This window comes from Chiloscyllium plagiosum, unplaced genomic scaffold (genome assembly GCF_037043375.1).
Source record: "Chiloscyllium plagiosum isolate Xiang-an unplaced genomic scaffold, Cpla_swu_hap1 HiC_scaffold_6, whole genome shotgun sequence".
NCBI lineage: Eukaryota > Metazoa > Chordata > Chondrichthyes > Orectolobiformes > Hemiscylliidae > Chiloscyllium > Chiloscyllium plagiosum.
Genome location: NW_028270144.1, coordinates 89099370 through 89116232, shown reverse-complemented (window position 1 = coordinate 89116232; position 16863 = coordinate 89099370). Strand labels below are relative to the sequence as shown.

Below are 16863 nucleotides of genomic sequence, written 5' to 3'. Positions count from 1 at the left end.
TATTTTACTTTCTGCAACAATCAACATTATATCTGTCTGAATGATATTGCCAATTTGTATTGACCTGCTGGTAGTTTTGGGCTGAACTAGAGACTGAATTGAGTTGTTTATGAGGTTTAATAGGAACTGAACTGAGACTAGGACCCAGGGTAAAGTCCAATACAAAACTTTTCCCTTCAGTGCACTATTCAGATATCAGCTATGGTGGAACAGTCTTGTCTGTGCTACCAGATGAGATTACCCAATCAACTTACTCTTTGTCCATATTGTTGGATTAGAAGGGGGACACAGGAGAGGACAGGGTCTTCTGGTATCTGGCTCCATAACATTCAGTTCCTCAGTAATTTAGGCAATAACTAGCCCACTCAGTAGTTGATGCCCATTAATCATTCAGCAAGACACCTTTGAGGAATACTGAGCAATGTATTGCCTTCTGTCCTGTTGAAAAGAAACTATTATGTTTGTAATGTTTTAAAATAAAAGAATGGTTAAACAAACAAAAATTATAATGTTCCTTTATATTACCTGGCTAGGTCTGCATAATGACATATCATGAATTCTTAGAGTGAATGCAATTCTCCACACAAAGCCATATATTATGAAACTACCTTGCAACATATCAACAGCTTAGATTCAGGGAACATAGAAAATCAACAAAAAACCCAACGTGGCAAATGGAAAAATGTATCAATAGACAATAGGTGCAGGAGTAGGCCATTCTGCCCTTCGAGCCAGCACCACCATTCATTATGATCATGGCTGATCATCCTCAATCAGTATCCTGTTCCTGCCTTATCCCCATAACCCTTGATTCTACTATCCTTAAGAGCTCTATCCAACTCTTTCTTGAAAGTATCCAGAGACTTGGCCTCCACAGCCTTCTGGGGCAGAGCATTCCACACACCCACCACTCTCTGGGTGAAGAAGTTTCTCCTCAAACTCTGTTCTAAATGGCCTGCCCCTTATTTTTAAACTGTGTCCTCTGGTTCGGGACTCGCCCATCAGCGGAAACATGCTTCCTGCCTCTAGAGTGTCCAATCCTTTAATAATCTTATACGTCTCAATCAGGTACCCTCTCAGCCTTCTAAACTCAAGCGTATACAAGCCCAGTCGCTCCAATCTTTCAACGTAAGATAGTCCTGCCATTCCGGGAATTGACCTTGTGAACCTACGCTAATAGCCAGAATGTCTTTCCTCAAATTTGGAGATCAAAACTGCACACAATGTTCCAGGTGCGGTCTCACCAGAGCCCTGTATAGCTTGTTGAGGAAGGGCTTCACTCATCAAGCAAGTTCAGCCCAGGATTCTGTCAAGCTAAACTTGCAGGTTGAATCAGTAGTTAGGAAGGCAAATGTAATGATGGCATTTAGTTTGAGAGGACTTGAATATAAAAGCAGGGATATACTTCTGAGGCAGTTTTGGACCCCGTATCTCAGGAAGGATGTACTGGCCTTGGAGTGTATTCAGAGAAGGTTCATAAGAATGATCCCAGGAATGAAAAGCTTAACATATGAGGAACACTTGAGGACTGTGAATTTATACTCAATGAAGTTTAGAAGGATGAGAGGGGATCTAATTGAAACATACAGAATACTAGATGGCCTGGGTAGAGTAGATGTGAAAATATTTTCATTGGTAGGAAAGACTTAGGACCCAAGGGCATAGCCTTAGAATAAATGGAAGACCTTTTAGGCTGGAGATAAGGAGAAATTTCTTCAGGAGAATGTGGTGGATGTATGGAATTCATTGCCACAGAAGGCCATGGAGGCCAGGTCATTGAAAACTGAGATACATAGTATCAAAGGGGATCAAGGGTTATGGGGAGAAAGCAGGAGAATGGGGTTGAGAAATGGTGGGCTGAATGGCCTAATTTCTACTCCTTTGTCTTATGGTCTTCTGCAGGACTGTTGTGGTAGAGTAGAAGGGTTTATGTTTTGTCTCCAACTCTGCTCGAAACCAGTGCTTGATGTGTATTTCTAATTCTCGTCAATTTTATCACTACACCTCTGTAAAGCCTTGGTATGTTTTTGGAGTGCAGCTGGACTGTATTTCTTATTTCTTTCTAAATTTAAAAGATATTGGATGAAATTTCAAACTGAGTAAAGGAATAAACTATATTGGATTAGCTAATTATTGTACAACCTGCTGAATCTTCTTTTCCATCAAAGTTGATATTGCAAATCTTTCTCTGTTGTAAGTGTTCCCTCAATGGCAGAAGTGCTGGTGCTGCATCCTTTGGGACATACCTTCAGCATGGTGGGGCACTCCATTGTATATATCTCTAAAATTGATTTCTCTTTTCCCATTTCCAACACCAATTAGGCATCTTTTCCAGCATTTCCAGGGCTTTTCCTACATGGCCATTCATACACAGCACTTTTGTTTATTTGGTTTCAGCAATGCCCTATGTATGCAGAGGTACTCTAGTAAATAATTCAGGACGTGTTTCATCAGAGTATATGAATTGGATGTGGCCATTCTTCCAAAAAATGTAGCAAGTGTCATACTTAAGAAAATACTGTAGGTGATAAGCAGTTTATGATAGAAGCAAAGTGCTGCAAATACTCAGCAGATCATATAGAAAGTAGCTTGTTGGTCTGTATTAGAGCAGGAGGAGAAAAGGTCAGCCATTCAGCCAGTGAATCTGCCATGTATTCAATGAGATCACAGCTAATCTAATAAACCTCAACTCCACTTACCTTCCTTTCCCCCATAACCCTTGAATATACTTAACAACACAGTCTCCACAAAGCAAAGGATTCCACAGATTCAGTACCCTCTAACAGAAAAAAAAATAATGTCTTATTCTGTGATTATGCCCTCCGAACCTGGATTCTCCCAGGATGGGAATAATCTGTTCACACTACCCTGTCAAATGCCCTACGAACTCAGTACCATATGCTTCAATAATATCTCCCCTCATTCCAATAACCACAGCCCAACCTCTTCAATCTTTCCTCATAAGACAGTCACTCCATACCCAGGATGAGCCTAGTTAGCCTTTTCTGAACTGCTTCCAATGCCAATTTGAATTTGAATTGAATTTATTGTCACATGTACCAAGGCACAGTGAAAAGCTTTGGCTTTCCTTAGATGAGGAAACCAAAACTATTCATGTTATTCAAAGTAGGTATTAGCAGTAAATAAACATTTCTCACTCAGTACGTCAGGAAGGCTCTCATCTCGGGTACTCCATTCATATTGTATGCTAGAGAACCTTTCTTCAGGTTATAAAGATAGACCGGTGATAATAGAAGATACATAAACATGTCAGTTTTTTTAAACAGAAGTTATAGGGACAGTTTTCTCCAGATTCAAAACAGCAGTAGTTTGGATGTTTACAACATGTACCTACACAACTTTTATATCTCCTAGTGTACCTTGTGCCGCAGTTCCTGACTACTGTTTGGAGGCCTGTACTTAACTCCAACTATGGTTTTTTTTTAACCTTTGCAGTTCCTCAATTCTACCCGCACAGATTCTATACTATCTGACCCTACTTTGTTTCTTACTATTGATTTAACTTCATTTCTTACGAATAAGACTAGCCCAACCCCTCTGCCCACCTGCCTATCTTTTCGATAGGATGTATATCCTTGAATATTCAGCTCCCAACCCTGATCCCCTTGCAGCCACGTCTCCGTGATGCCCACCATATCATACCTGCCAATTTTGACCTACGCCTCAAGCTCATTTACTTTATTCTTTATACTGCGTGTATTCAGATATAACACTATCAGTCCTGTATTAACCATCTCTCTTGTCATTGTCATTCGTTTATCCAGTATGCTTGAAGTTTGATTACTAACCCTTTCCATACATTCTGTCATATTTGTAGCTGTGCTGGAAATTTTAATAACTTCTCCTGAGTTCTGCACTCTTAGCACCTCCTTTAATTCGGGCTTACTAATTTCCCCTGTAACTGAAACCACATACCCCCGCCCCGCCGCCATTTAGTTTAAAGCCCTGTCTACAGCCTAGTTATGCAATTCACGAGGACTCTAGTCCCAGCATGGTTCAGGTGAAGGCTGTCCCATCAGATCAGGTCCCATCTTCCCCAGTACTGGTGTCAATGTCCCATGAATTCAAACCTATTTCTCCCACACCAATCTTTGAGCCATATGTTTACCTGCTTAATCTTATTGATGCTGTTCCAATTAGCTTGTGGCTCACATAGTAATCCAGAGATTATTACCTTCTTGGTTCTGCTTTATAATTTAGCTCCTAGCTGTTCATACTTCCTTGGCAGAACCTCTGCCCTAGTTTTACCTATCTCATTGGTATCTTTACCCTCCCACTCCAAGTTCCTCTGCAGCCCAGATGAGATATCCCAAGCACCAAGCAGACAATGCAACCTTTGGGGACAATGCAACATCTGTGACTCTCGATCCTGGTCACAGAAAACAGTGTCAATGCCTCTAACTGTACTATCCCCAATTACAACGACATTTCTCTTCTGTTCATCCACTTGAATGGCTCCCTGCGCCACAGTGCAGCGGCCAGTCGCCTTATCCTCCCTGCAGTCCCCATTCCTGAACACACACGGAGCAAAACTCTTGAACCTGTTGGACAAAGACAGGGGCTGAGGCTCCTGCAACTCTACCTGCTTCACTCACAGCCACACCATTTGTCCTGACCACTGGCTGAATTCAAGCTAGTTAGTCTAAGGGGTGTGACAGTTTCCTTCTCCTCCGCCCCCTCCAGTAAACATAGCAACCAATTGGTGTAACATAAATAGAAAATGGGATAATTGACATAAATACTATATTGAGGTGGTGTTGATTGTATGAAACTAAATGCTAACCATGAAATTGATGGGCTCCATAGTCCTGCCAATCTTTCATACCAACTTGAACAGGTAAGTTGTATTTACATTCTCAACTACCAAATGGTTATAATCATGAGCATCCAGGTTTTCTGGAGGGGGATGTCAATTTCAATTTTTTGCCCTCTGAAGGTCTAATGTTGCATCAAGCATAGGAGTACCGTGACAGGGATGTAATTTTTCCATATTTCTCTGTTTCTGGTTTCCTGGTTATTAGTTCATTTCTCTGAACATGATGATGACCCATGCTAGATGTGGTTCCACAGGAGCTGAACACCATTTAATGTAACAAGCAGCAGTATTTCTTTTGAAGTTAGTAACCTTTCTTAAAAAGAAGGAAATGCATATGTTTTGCAAAATGCTGAGTCCAAATTGTAAGGCTTTTACTGAAATTAAGTGACCGTTTTTTTTCAGAAACATTCTGATTAGAATAGAATAGAATCCCTACAGTGTGGAAATAGGCCATTTGGCCCAACAAGTCCACACCGACCCTCCGAAGAGTATTCCACCAGACCCATTCCTCTATGTTTCCCCTAACCAGTGCACCTAACCTATGCCTCCCTGAACTCTACGGACAATTCAGCTTGGCCAATTCACCTAACCTGCACATTTTTGGACCGTAGGAGGAAACTGGAGTATCTGGAGGAAACCCATACAGACACGGGGAGAATGTGCAAACTCCAGACAGGTAGTTGCCCGAGGTTGGAATCAAACCCGGGTCCCTGGCACTGTGAGGCAGCAATGCTAACCACTGAGCCATCATGCTGCCCTGTTTTCTAAACAGCTATCTCACAGTTGATGGACAGTTATCAATTCAGTCTGGAATAAACTGTTGATTTTATGTCTCTGTTGCAGCTTTGGTTTGCATTTGTCAATGGATTTTCAGGACAAATTCTCTTTGAGCGATGGTGTATTGGTCTCTACAATGTAGTAAGTACACTTGAACACTATATTATGTTGCAGAACAAATCAACGAACATGTATATGCTCTTCCTTGTCTCACACAGCTTCAATAAACAGGCCAACAGCCCTTGTGCACCAAAACATAACTCTGGGCTGGATGTTATAGGGTGCTGTGATCCATGCCCCCTTGACTAAAAGGTCAGTGGAGAACATGTCTCGGGAAATAATGGCTGATTAGTAATCAATTGGCCACTAATAGGCAGAAAGCAGATTGGATACTGGAAGTTCCAATTGGGAGAGCTGTTGGCCGGTCAATTGGCTGATAGCTCTGTGGTCCCAGCAACACCTCAGGCACAGCAGTGGTCACTGTTGTGAATCAAAGCCAATGGAGATCATTGTTGTGACTGGATACCAGGCAGGTGTTCACTGGCATGAGGCTGGCAGACCCCATTGAGGAGGGGAGGGAACCAAGTTTATGAGGCCAGGGAGGAGGGTAAAGAGAAAATGTGATTTCACTGAGAGAAAAGGATGAATGTGTTCAATTTCAGCAAAATAGTGATGGGAATGAGATAAGACCAATAATTAGCCACATCAGGGCCTCAATAAGGGATGGTAGGTCACCCAATGTTTCTACCATCCTTTGTAGAAGTTCAGATAAATAGGAGGGAGAGCACAAGGGTAGATGATAACAAGGCCACCAGCTTTCAAAGCTGCTTGTAGGGTGTGTAAAATCCAATCCATTATGTATAAGAGGGCTTAAAATAAGAAAATCTTATTATGCTTTTGGTTATAATTTAACACAACCTTCCTGATCTTTGGGCATCCGGTGGGGAGGAGTGGGCAGGTCAGTAGACCTTCCTCTTGGATCTGCTACTGGGCCTGCTCAAGTTGCCTATTAACAGCTTCAGGCAGCAGGTTGTGGAGGAGTCTACAACTGCTGACTGTCTGCCCCTCTATCTTCATGCCCGGCTGCCTTTGGAGAGGGAGCATGCCGTGTCCACAAATACTCTTGATGCCTTTAGAGAGAGTTGGGCACAATAGTGGGTAGAGTGCCTTATCTCCCCCCTCCAACTCCATTTTGATTTAGCCATCTTTCTTCTCCCTACTTCTCCTTATAACTCCAGCTGTGGCCTAATCAGCAATTTATACAGTTCCAATCTAAACTCCTTGCTGTTGTGTTCTATCCCTCAACTAATAAAGGCAGCATCCTGTCTTGCCTGTCTTTTTAACTACCTTATCTATTTGCTCTACTACCTTTAGGGATCTGTGTATATGCACACAAGGTCTCTCTGATCTTCAGTACCTTCCAGGCTTCTAACATTCACCTGCAGTTTACAGTTATCTTCCTCACTATTTGCCAATCTACCAATCTTTGTGACTTCCTCAAACTTCTTGATCATACCCTTACATTTATATTTACACCATAAACAGCAAGGGCCACAGCCCCTTCCGTCCTCAGACACCTTACCTGTAGCCAGAACAGATTTAAAAATTATTGCCAGCATCCCTGATACCTCCTTCCTGAATGACCTGGGATGCATTTTATTTGGGCCTGCCGGTTTATCCTTTATGATCCCTAATGCAATCTCTTTTGCTGTTCTCCTCTTTATATAATTTTAGAAATACCTTTGCATTTTCTGATTGCCAATGCTTTCTCATGCACTCACTTTGCTTTCTTAATTTCTTTGTAAAGTTCTCCCTGCACTTTTTATCCTCTTCTAGGGACTTTGCCATATTGAGCCCTTGATATCTGCCGTAAACTTCCCTATTTTGTCTCTTCATCCTAACCTCTATGTCCCTTGAGGGCCTGGGTTCTGTGGTCTTATGAGAACTTATTTACCCTGTATTCATGCTATTTTCTCCTTGAACACTTCCTATTGCTCCCACACTAGTTCATCTGCACATAACTGCTTTCAATCTTTGGGGCAAATTGTAACCTATCTTCGTAAAACCAGCCTTTCCCCGGTTAGGATTTCATTCCCGGCCTATCCTCCTCCTTTCCCATAAGTATCCTAAATCTAACTGAGTTATGGTCACTGCCTCCAAATTGATATACCTTTCACCTGACTAGGCTTATTTCCAAATTTTAGGTAATGAATTGCCCTCCTCCGTTGTTGAGCTTTCTACATACTGGCTAATAAGGTTCCTTGGATGCAATTTAAGAACTTTGCTTCCTCCCTATCTTGCATCCTAAAATTATCCAAGTTTGGTGTTTGTTTAGTTATGATTCTGTACAACTACTGCTTCATTATTGTTTGAAATTCGATTCAATATTTGATTCTCTAGCATTCCCTGGCTGTATGGCAGCCTACAATTAATGCCCAAAAGCATGTTTCCCCCTCCAGCTTCTAGTGCCCTTCTATGTTGAAGATCTCGACCCCTGGGAGGGGCCTCTCGGTTCCATGATCGGTCAAAAGAATCAGTAGGAGTACGGTCTGCTTCGGCAAGGTTTACTAGTTTATTACGATGCCGGGCACAGGTTTGTCCAGCAGCATAGAAGTTAACAGCACCAACAGGAGAAAACTGCACAATTTCACTTAGAACAAAGGCAATTTTTTACGTGTTTCTCAAGAAATAGTACAGCCTTGATTACAGAATAAATTCAATAAAATGTAATAAATGACATAATGGACAGCAGATTAACCCAATGATATTTTCTGGAAAACAAAGTTGTTTACTGCACATTTATCTCTTTCTCCCTACATTTCAAGATCAACTGAAATAGTTAGTAATGTCCTATCTAGTTTAGTTAATTCCATGGTGTGAGGGATCCATTGTTCTGCTTTATCTTTAATTCAGCTAGCTCAGCAATGCAGGAATGCAGCCTTTAGCAGGGTGAGAAGCCATTTTGTTATGTTGCTTTGTATTAACAAGCTATTTTGTGGTTAATAAAAGCATGCATAAAAATGATTACTCCTGACAATGGTCTAATTCCAGATTTTAGATCCTCATCATCACATCTGAACACTCTCTAATCTGGAATGTTCAACTCCCAAACCTCCCCATTAATCAGCCAACTTTTCATCAAAGCTATGATGTTATGCTGTCATGTACCTATCTGCGCTCTAAGTTTCTGTGTTATTCCTTTGACTCTTTGCATTAAGATATATTCAATTTAGCCTTGTTAAACTCACTTCTTTCTTATCTAGCCATGTCTCCTGTGCCTTCCAGACTTGCTCACTTGTGTTTTAACCTCTTGTTCCATCTCAATCTCTCTCTTCTCCACAATCCCATGCCCTGCCAATTTACATAAAATGTACTGTGTAAATACAGGATATTTTTCACTTTGGCATTTATGAAATATGTGTAGTGTATCAACTGAATACTTCATTCTTAATTTTCTTATCTTGCAGAATTGGCCATTTCGTATCTATTAAAATGTATAAAGCCTACATAAATGTATCTTTTTTATTTACCAAGTCTTTTCAAATTTCTCTGTAGATTTTCACAGCCTTACCTCCCTTCTCGTTGGGTATTTTTGAAAGGACATGTAGTCAAGAGAACATGCTACGATTTCCGCAGCTGTATAAGATTACTCAAAATGCAGATTGTTTTAATACAAAGGTAAATATTACAGATCCCCAGCCCTGTGTAAAATGCACAAGGGGTCACCTTCAGAATGTTGCTAAGAATGTATCTGTGCTACAAATTTTAGATTAGATTACTTACAGTATGGAAACAGGCCCTTCGGCCCAACAAGTCCACACCGACCCGCTGAAGTGCAACCCACCCATACCCCTATATTTACCCCTTCACCTAACACTACGGACAATTTAGCATGGCCAATTCACCTTACCTGCACATCTTTGGACTGTGGGAGGAAACCGGAGCACCCGGAGGAAACCCACGCAGACATGGGGAGAATGTGCAAACTCCACACAGGCAGTCACCTGAGGTGGGAATTGAATCCAGGTCTCTGGCGCTGTGAGGCAGCAGTGCTAACCACTGTGCTACTTTGGAATTAGGTATTCTCTCAGGTTTGCAACATTTTGCTATGAGAATTCGGTTCCCTCTGCTTGAGTGTGCCACCACATGTATTTCTTTGATCTATAAAAGGCTGATTATTGGTTTCTGAATGAGAAAAAGTCAAATTTCAATCAACAAACTGAATTTTTATATATTAGGAATCAAACTAAAGCTTGCAGAAGTACAAAATATTTATTTTGAAAAGCTCCCATAATTTAAAAAATAATAAAGCCTGAATACTTTTTAATTTAACTTTTCTGGCAAGCATTCTCATTGAATTGAGTCAAAAATGTATTTACAGAGATTAATTCTTTTAATCAGGTAGAGATTCTAAATTGCATCTTGACATAGACAATGAGTTACTTTACTTCTTAGCTAATCATAAAGTTTGAGATTAGACCTCTAAACCTCTCCTAATATTGATCCTTTAATAACAACTTGCATTTTAATAGTACTTAACAGAGACCTCAGGAAAAAGTGATTGCTGAATCATAGGACCATAGCTTGGATCTTTCAGGGAGCAGCATTTATCATCGGCTTGCAGCTCTGCTCAAAAATTCTGCTGCCCAATGTTGCTCTGCATTTCCAGAGTTTGGACAATCTGAAAAGAAATGCATCTTGGCATCCCAAGAAAAACTCCATTACAATAAGTGTATGGGTGGAAGATGGGACACACTCCTTCTTTACTGCACTCTACCATATAAGGTATTGCACTCCATTTGAATGTGAGTGAGTGTATGGGTGAGTAGGATGGCAGTTGGGGAACAGCATTCCCTCTATTTTTCTTTTGCAGCTTAGAGGGAACATTTGTGAGGAGTGTGGCATGTGGGCAATTCTTGCTTGCATTGATATTTTCAAAGTGCCCCGTGAAAACGTGCTTAGAGACAAATTCTAGCATTTTCTCTATCACAGATGTTAAGCTGACTGGCTTGTAGTTTCCTGCTTCCTGTCTCCCTCATCTTGAATAGAGAGTCACATTCACTGTTTTTCAATTTAATGGAATGTTTCCAGAATCTATGGAATTTAGATAAATGCATTCACTATTTCAGCAGCCATTTATTTTACAATGTTAAGATAAAGTCTGTAACGACCTGTTGTCAATTTTTTGTTCAAATTATTTTCACAATACCTTTTCCTTGGTAGTTGTAATTGTTTTACATTGTTTCCTACAATTCACCTATCAAGACATAGTTATTTCTGGGATCTTATTTGTGTCTATTGTCATGAGGATGAGTAACTGGACTTAAAACGTTAATGCTGCTTTCTCTCCACAGCTATTTGTCAGATCTGCTGAGTTTCTTCAGCAATTTCTGTTTTTGATGCAAAGTACCTGTTCAATTTATCCAATGTTTCCATATTTGTCAATTTTGATCCCCCTTTCTTTTTCCTTTTAAAATACCTATGAACCTAAACACTTATACCTAAAAACAAAATATTTATAATTATGAAAGCTTGTGTTTTAATAGTTTTGTAAAATACAATGAAAACAATGAAATATTTTAAACACTTCTCACGGCATTAGAAAGAAGGAATTTAGGCTCAAAAAATTGTAAAATAGCATATATATGGATGGGGAGTCAGAAAAAGAGGGAGTAATTTAGATCCCCAGTTGAGCACAACACTGCGCTAGAAATTATTTAAGCTTGAATTCAAAGCAATGTAATTATTGGGTGCTTTCATCTTATATATTTGGACAATATTTGGGGTGGCTGAAAAGATGTATATTTTTGCATGTGTATTTATTCAAGTAATATATTGTGGAACCAGTTGAGGTTAAAAGAAAGGCTATTTTAGGTTGAGTATTCTGTAATGATGTACAGTTAATTAGTAATGTCATGGTTGAAGATCTGCTGGGAAACAGCGATCATAATACCATTGAATTCCATGTTAGGATTGAAAATAACATAATCCAATCACAGACAAAAGTCTTAAACTTAAAGCTAATTACTTAAGTATGAGGAAAGATTGAAAATAACAAATGCTGGAGGTCATGGCGGGTCAGGCAGCAACCATGGAGAGAGAGCAAACTAACATTTCGGATCTAGATGACTCTGTAGACTAGAAACATTAGCTTGCTCTCTTTCCATGGTGTTGCCTGACCCACTGTGATCTCCAGCATTTGTTTTCAGTACAAATTCCAGCATCTACAGTAATTTGCACCTAAGGTATGAAGAGTGAGCTGGTGAAGCTTGATTGGCGAAAGGACTGAAAGGTCTGGTGATTATTATACAGTGATAAACATTTAAAGAAATAATTCAACATTTTCAAGCAAAAGTACATTACATTTAAAAAAGTACAGTAAGATGTGTGCATGGCTCACTAAGCAGGTCAGGCATAGTATTAGATGAAAAGAAGGGGCTTAGAATGTTGCAAAGAGTGGAAGGGAGGATTAGAATATTTTGAGAAAGTAACAAATGGCCACCAAAAGAAATTGCTCATAAGGTATAATAACGGAAAATGAACAGAAACTAGCTTGTAAAATGGATACAGGTTGTAAGAGCTTTGATGACTGTATAAAAGAGAAGAGAGTAGCTAAAGCCAATGTTCATCCCTTTGAAGCAGTGACAGGGCAAATTATGATGGGCAATGAGGAAATGACAGAGTTCCTGAGCAAATAATTTGTGATGATCTTCACAGTAGAAGTCACAATTGTGTAGCAGAAAAGAAGGTAACATAGTGAGGAAATTAAGGTAGTTAATATCAGCAGAGAGAACTTAAGTGAGAGAGGAACTTAAGGGACTAAACTCTGAAAGTTCTCTGAGATGTGATGGACTATATACCAGGGTTCTAAAAGAGATGGTCGCAGAGATAATGGATGCACTGGCTACAATTTTCATAAATTCCTTAAATTTGAGAAGAGACCCACTAGTTGGGAGGTTGGCAAATGTAACATTGATTTCCAGGAAAAAAGAAGAGCGAAAACTAAGAACTACAGGTCTGTTACCAGACATTAATCATTAGGAAAATGCTGCAATCTATTATTAAAGAAATCTTAAGAATACACTTGGAAAGGCAAGTATGATTCAAGCAAATCAACATGGTTATGCAAAAGGAAAAATGTGTTTCACAAATTTATTAGAGTTTTTTGAGAATGTAATTAGCAGAGTGGATAATGGTGAACTAATGGAGTCAATACGTCTGGATTTCCAATAACCATTGATAAAGTAGCATACAGAAAGTTAATAGGGCAAGTTAGAGTTCATATATTGGCATAATGTATGAGTATTGAAAGCATGGGTGACAAATGTAAAGAAAAGGCATAATTAGAGCACTTACAAGTTGGCAAGCTGTGACTAGCAGAACAGAACTTGTAAAGATCAGAAGAGGCCTCAAAATATCTACAATTCATTTCAGTGATTTAATAATGTATCTAAATGCATTGATAATACAAAACTTGGAAAAAATATAAAGTACGCAGGAAAGCCACCAAGAGATGCAGACAGGTTAATTGAGAGGACAATATGATGGCAGAGAGAATATAATATAGCTAAGTGTAAGGTTATTTACAGAATGCTTTCTAAGAAATCTATAACTTATAAATTAGATTGAGAGAGATTTGGTATGCTCACGCAAGGAACACAGAATTAGCATGTATGTACATTGGACAATTCAGAAGTAAATGTCATATCACCTTTCTAGGAAGTGGATTGGAATTCAAGAATAAAGAAGTTTTGCTACAATTGCTTAGCATTTGGTGAGACTGCATTTGGAATGTTGTATGGTTTAGATCTCAAAGCAGTGCAGCAAAGTTTCACTCGGTTGGTCCCTGGCATGTGATAATTGTCCTGGCATGTGATAATTGTCCTATGATGAGCTGCTGAGTAAATGGGCTGTTTGTTCTCTGGAAGTGAGAAGAATGATAGGGGACCTTATTGAAACAAGATTCTGAAGAAACTTTATAGAGTCATAGAGAGGTACAGAATGGAAACAGACCCTTCGATCCAACCTGTCCATGCTGACCAGATATCCCAACCCAATCTAGTCCCACCTGCCAGCACCCGGCCCATATCCCTCCAAACCCTTCCTATTCATATACCTATCCAAATGCCTCTTAAATGTTGTAATTGTACCAGCCTCCACCACATCCTCTGGCAGCTCATTCCAAACACGTACCACCCTCTGCGTGGAAAAAGTTGCCCTTTAGGTCTCTTTTATAACTTTCCCCTCTCACCCTAAACCTATGCCCTCTAGTTCTGGACTGCCCGACCCCAGGGAAAAGACTTTGTCTATTTATCCTATCCATGCCCCTCATAATTTTGTCAATGCTGAGAGATTGTTTCCTCTGTTGAAGGAGTCTAAAACATTGGCATGGTCTCAGGATAAGGACTGAACATTTAGGACTGAGGTGAGGAGAAATAACTTCAGTCAAAGATTTATGACTCTTTGGAATTTTCTGTCCCAGGGTTTTGTTGATGCACAATTGTTGAATTATTTTTAAGGCTGGTACAGACAGATGTTTGGTGTCTCAAGGAATCGAGGGATCTGGCGAACAGGCAGAAATGCTGAAACCTGAGATCAGCCATGATCATATTAAATGGCAGAGCAAGCTCATTGGGCCATATGGTCTAATCCTGCTGCTATTTCTTATATTTTATATTCTTATATACAAAGTATAATTTGTAAAACCATGTGAAAGGGCCAAAAATATGACATTTGCTGCAGCTTCTTATTCCAAGCCTTTTCCATTACTGCAAAGGCAATCAATTAAACACTCCATTGTATCAATTTCAAAATATGGTGCACAATGTTTATTGTAGTTGTATTTCAGGATGTCTGTACGCAGGGACTGCAGTGGTTCAAGAAGGTAGTCCACTACCACCACCACCTCCTCAGGGGCAATTAGGAATGAGTTAAATGCTGGCCCAGCCAGTATCATACACGTCCTGTGAAAAAATTTAAAAAAGTTGAACTAGAACCTTCATTTTTCTTTTTTCTTTTATCTATCAGTTTAGCCTTATTCAATACTGGCTTCTATCAACAGGTATTTTTAAGTCTCTTTTTTTTTAAGAATTAATTGGCATATTGTTAATTATCTCTGGTAATTCTGTATGTGCTATTCCCAAGGTTGTGTCTAGGAGTGGAGCATTTGAGGGTGGGGCAGTGATAGGGAGAGGAGACATAGATTTGAGGTCAGGGGGTGTGTGGATGGAGAATTATTCTAATCCCTCCTGTCCTGAATAGGATGTGCTGATCTTATATTTCTATACTGTCAGACTACCACCAAGCTCAGTTTGAATGATCTGCTTTGAGTGGAACCTGATCAGCTGGCTAATAGTTCCTCGGTATTACAAAACTGATCAAGCTAATCCATCACAAAGGTTAGAGCCTGTTTTCACAGAGTTTTCAAAGAAAATCAGCGTTATAGTACGCTCATTGTCCAATTATTCACTAATGTGATGAATCAATTTTTGAAATATCCTTAGGCTCGTTGCATAGTTGCAACTATTAATGTATTTCAGTCGCATGTAATTAAGGTTCAAATACCGAACTGGATCAACTTAGCTTCAGTACATGGTCCTGATGTCTTATTTATGCGCTCTTTCACCACATTAGAAATCCTCTAATCTGTATTCATTTCAACTCATCAATTGATTTTTTTTTCCACTGCAGTGTTTAAATTAAGGCAAAATCCCATATCTTAGGCAGGACTGTGTAGTTGCAGAAATCCACAAACACAGTTAGTTCTGCTGTTTTGTTCATCTGGTTTGAATGATACAGGTAGGAGGACAGACTTGCCCAAATATTGTCACAATATGTCTTTGTAAATGTTAAATATAGATCCAAATTGAGTAGGATTCTGACATGAATATGTATAATACCTATAAAAATTCTTATTTCATTAAGTCTTTGCACCTCTTCTAACTAGTCCAAGAATATATCAATAAAATTCTTTTTGATTTCAACATTTTATTTACATGGAAATCTCTATCCACTGAAATTTAATGCATTAACATTTACTTTAGTCAATGACAGTTATTGTTTATTTTACTGAAACAATATTGTTGCATCTTTAGCTTATCCTTGGAATTTGGATAGTCTGTAGTGCTATATAAATAGTTTTCCACTAACTTATTAATATGGACACACATAAGTAACATACTAGCCAGTCGTATAATGGCATTCTATATTGCAGTGACAGGAACCATTAAATGAATCAAAGATTCCAGACAGCTGAGGACCAAGGGGAATGAAAGTCACACTTGGTATTTTTCTTAGGCCTATGTAGCAGATCATATGAAACTTGAAAAATGAACAGTGCTTAATGCAGTCTCCACGAGGAATGCCAACAAATTTTTTAATTACACATAAACTGAATGGCCAGAGCATTTCACAAAACTAGAATCTCTAAACTTGCTACCTTCAAACACAAAAGGAAAAGATGAGAATTGACAATATAATAATTTGAATTTATAAAAAAACTTTTTGGAGCCTAATTCAGGCTGTCTTTTATATCTATGAATTTTTGGTTTGTAATTTTTAGTATTTTTTAAAATGGGATGTAGAAGATTATGCTGTTATGAATATAAATATTATGAATATAAATATTCCTGTGACAGTTTAAAAAAATAAGAATTGGGATTCATTTTTATTTAGTTTTCCAGTCCTAACAATAAAACAGAGGAAATTGATTCTTGAAGTTTGTAACAATGCTAATAAAGACACATGAAAGAGTGTTAATTTTCATGCTAAATGTTGGTGTTGAAAAGCTTTGTGACATGGTTAATCAATAATTCAAATAAAGGGTTTGCAGCTTTTTATTTCTTGTGTCCTATTAAGATTTATTGTGGAAGCCATGGTTCTCTACATGTGGTGAACTTAACATAATTCTTCTATATGCCAGTGGGAGACTTTAAGTAAGCTGTCAGTGCTTGTCACTATACAGTATTCTTTAAATGTAATTCTAGTAGCTTTCTCATCCCAAGTTTGCTACTTTGTCTGTTTCAGACTTGAGTTTTTATAATTGAGTTCTAGTTTCTGATCCCTCATCCTAATGTGAGAGTGTTCCTGTTTTCTTTCGGAAAGTATTTTTTAAACCTTCTGATTGAAGGTTGCTAACCTTAAATGAAGCACGCTTTACTTTCTCTAATCCTGCCTTGTTTGTGTTCCTTTGATATCCCTCACCCCTTACCTAGGCCTCATGACGTCCAGAGCTGGAAGGCTACTTTCTT

General features: G+C 39.0%; 1 protein-coding gene across 4 annotated transcripts in view; it reads left to right on the top strand.

The window, feature by feature from the left end:
• atp8a2 (ATPase phospholipid transporting 8A2) overlaps positions 1-16863 on the top strand; it is a 573039-nt gene that overhangs the window by 458678 nt on the left and 97498 nt on the right. For all 4 annotated transcript variants that reach the window (XM_087988186.1, XM_043691978.2, XM_043691979.2 and 1 more), the window contains 2 exons: positions 5681-5755; positions 9170-9292. In XM_087988186.1, coding sequence (XP_087844312.1) covers positions 5681-5755; positions 9170-9292 — 198 coding nt within the window. The remainder of the gene's footprint in view (positions 1-5680; positions 5756-9169; positions 9293-16863) is intronic.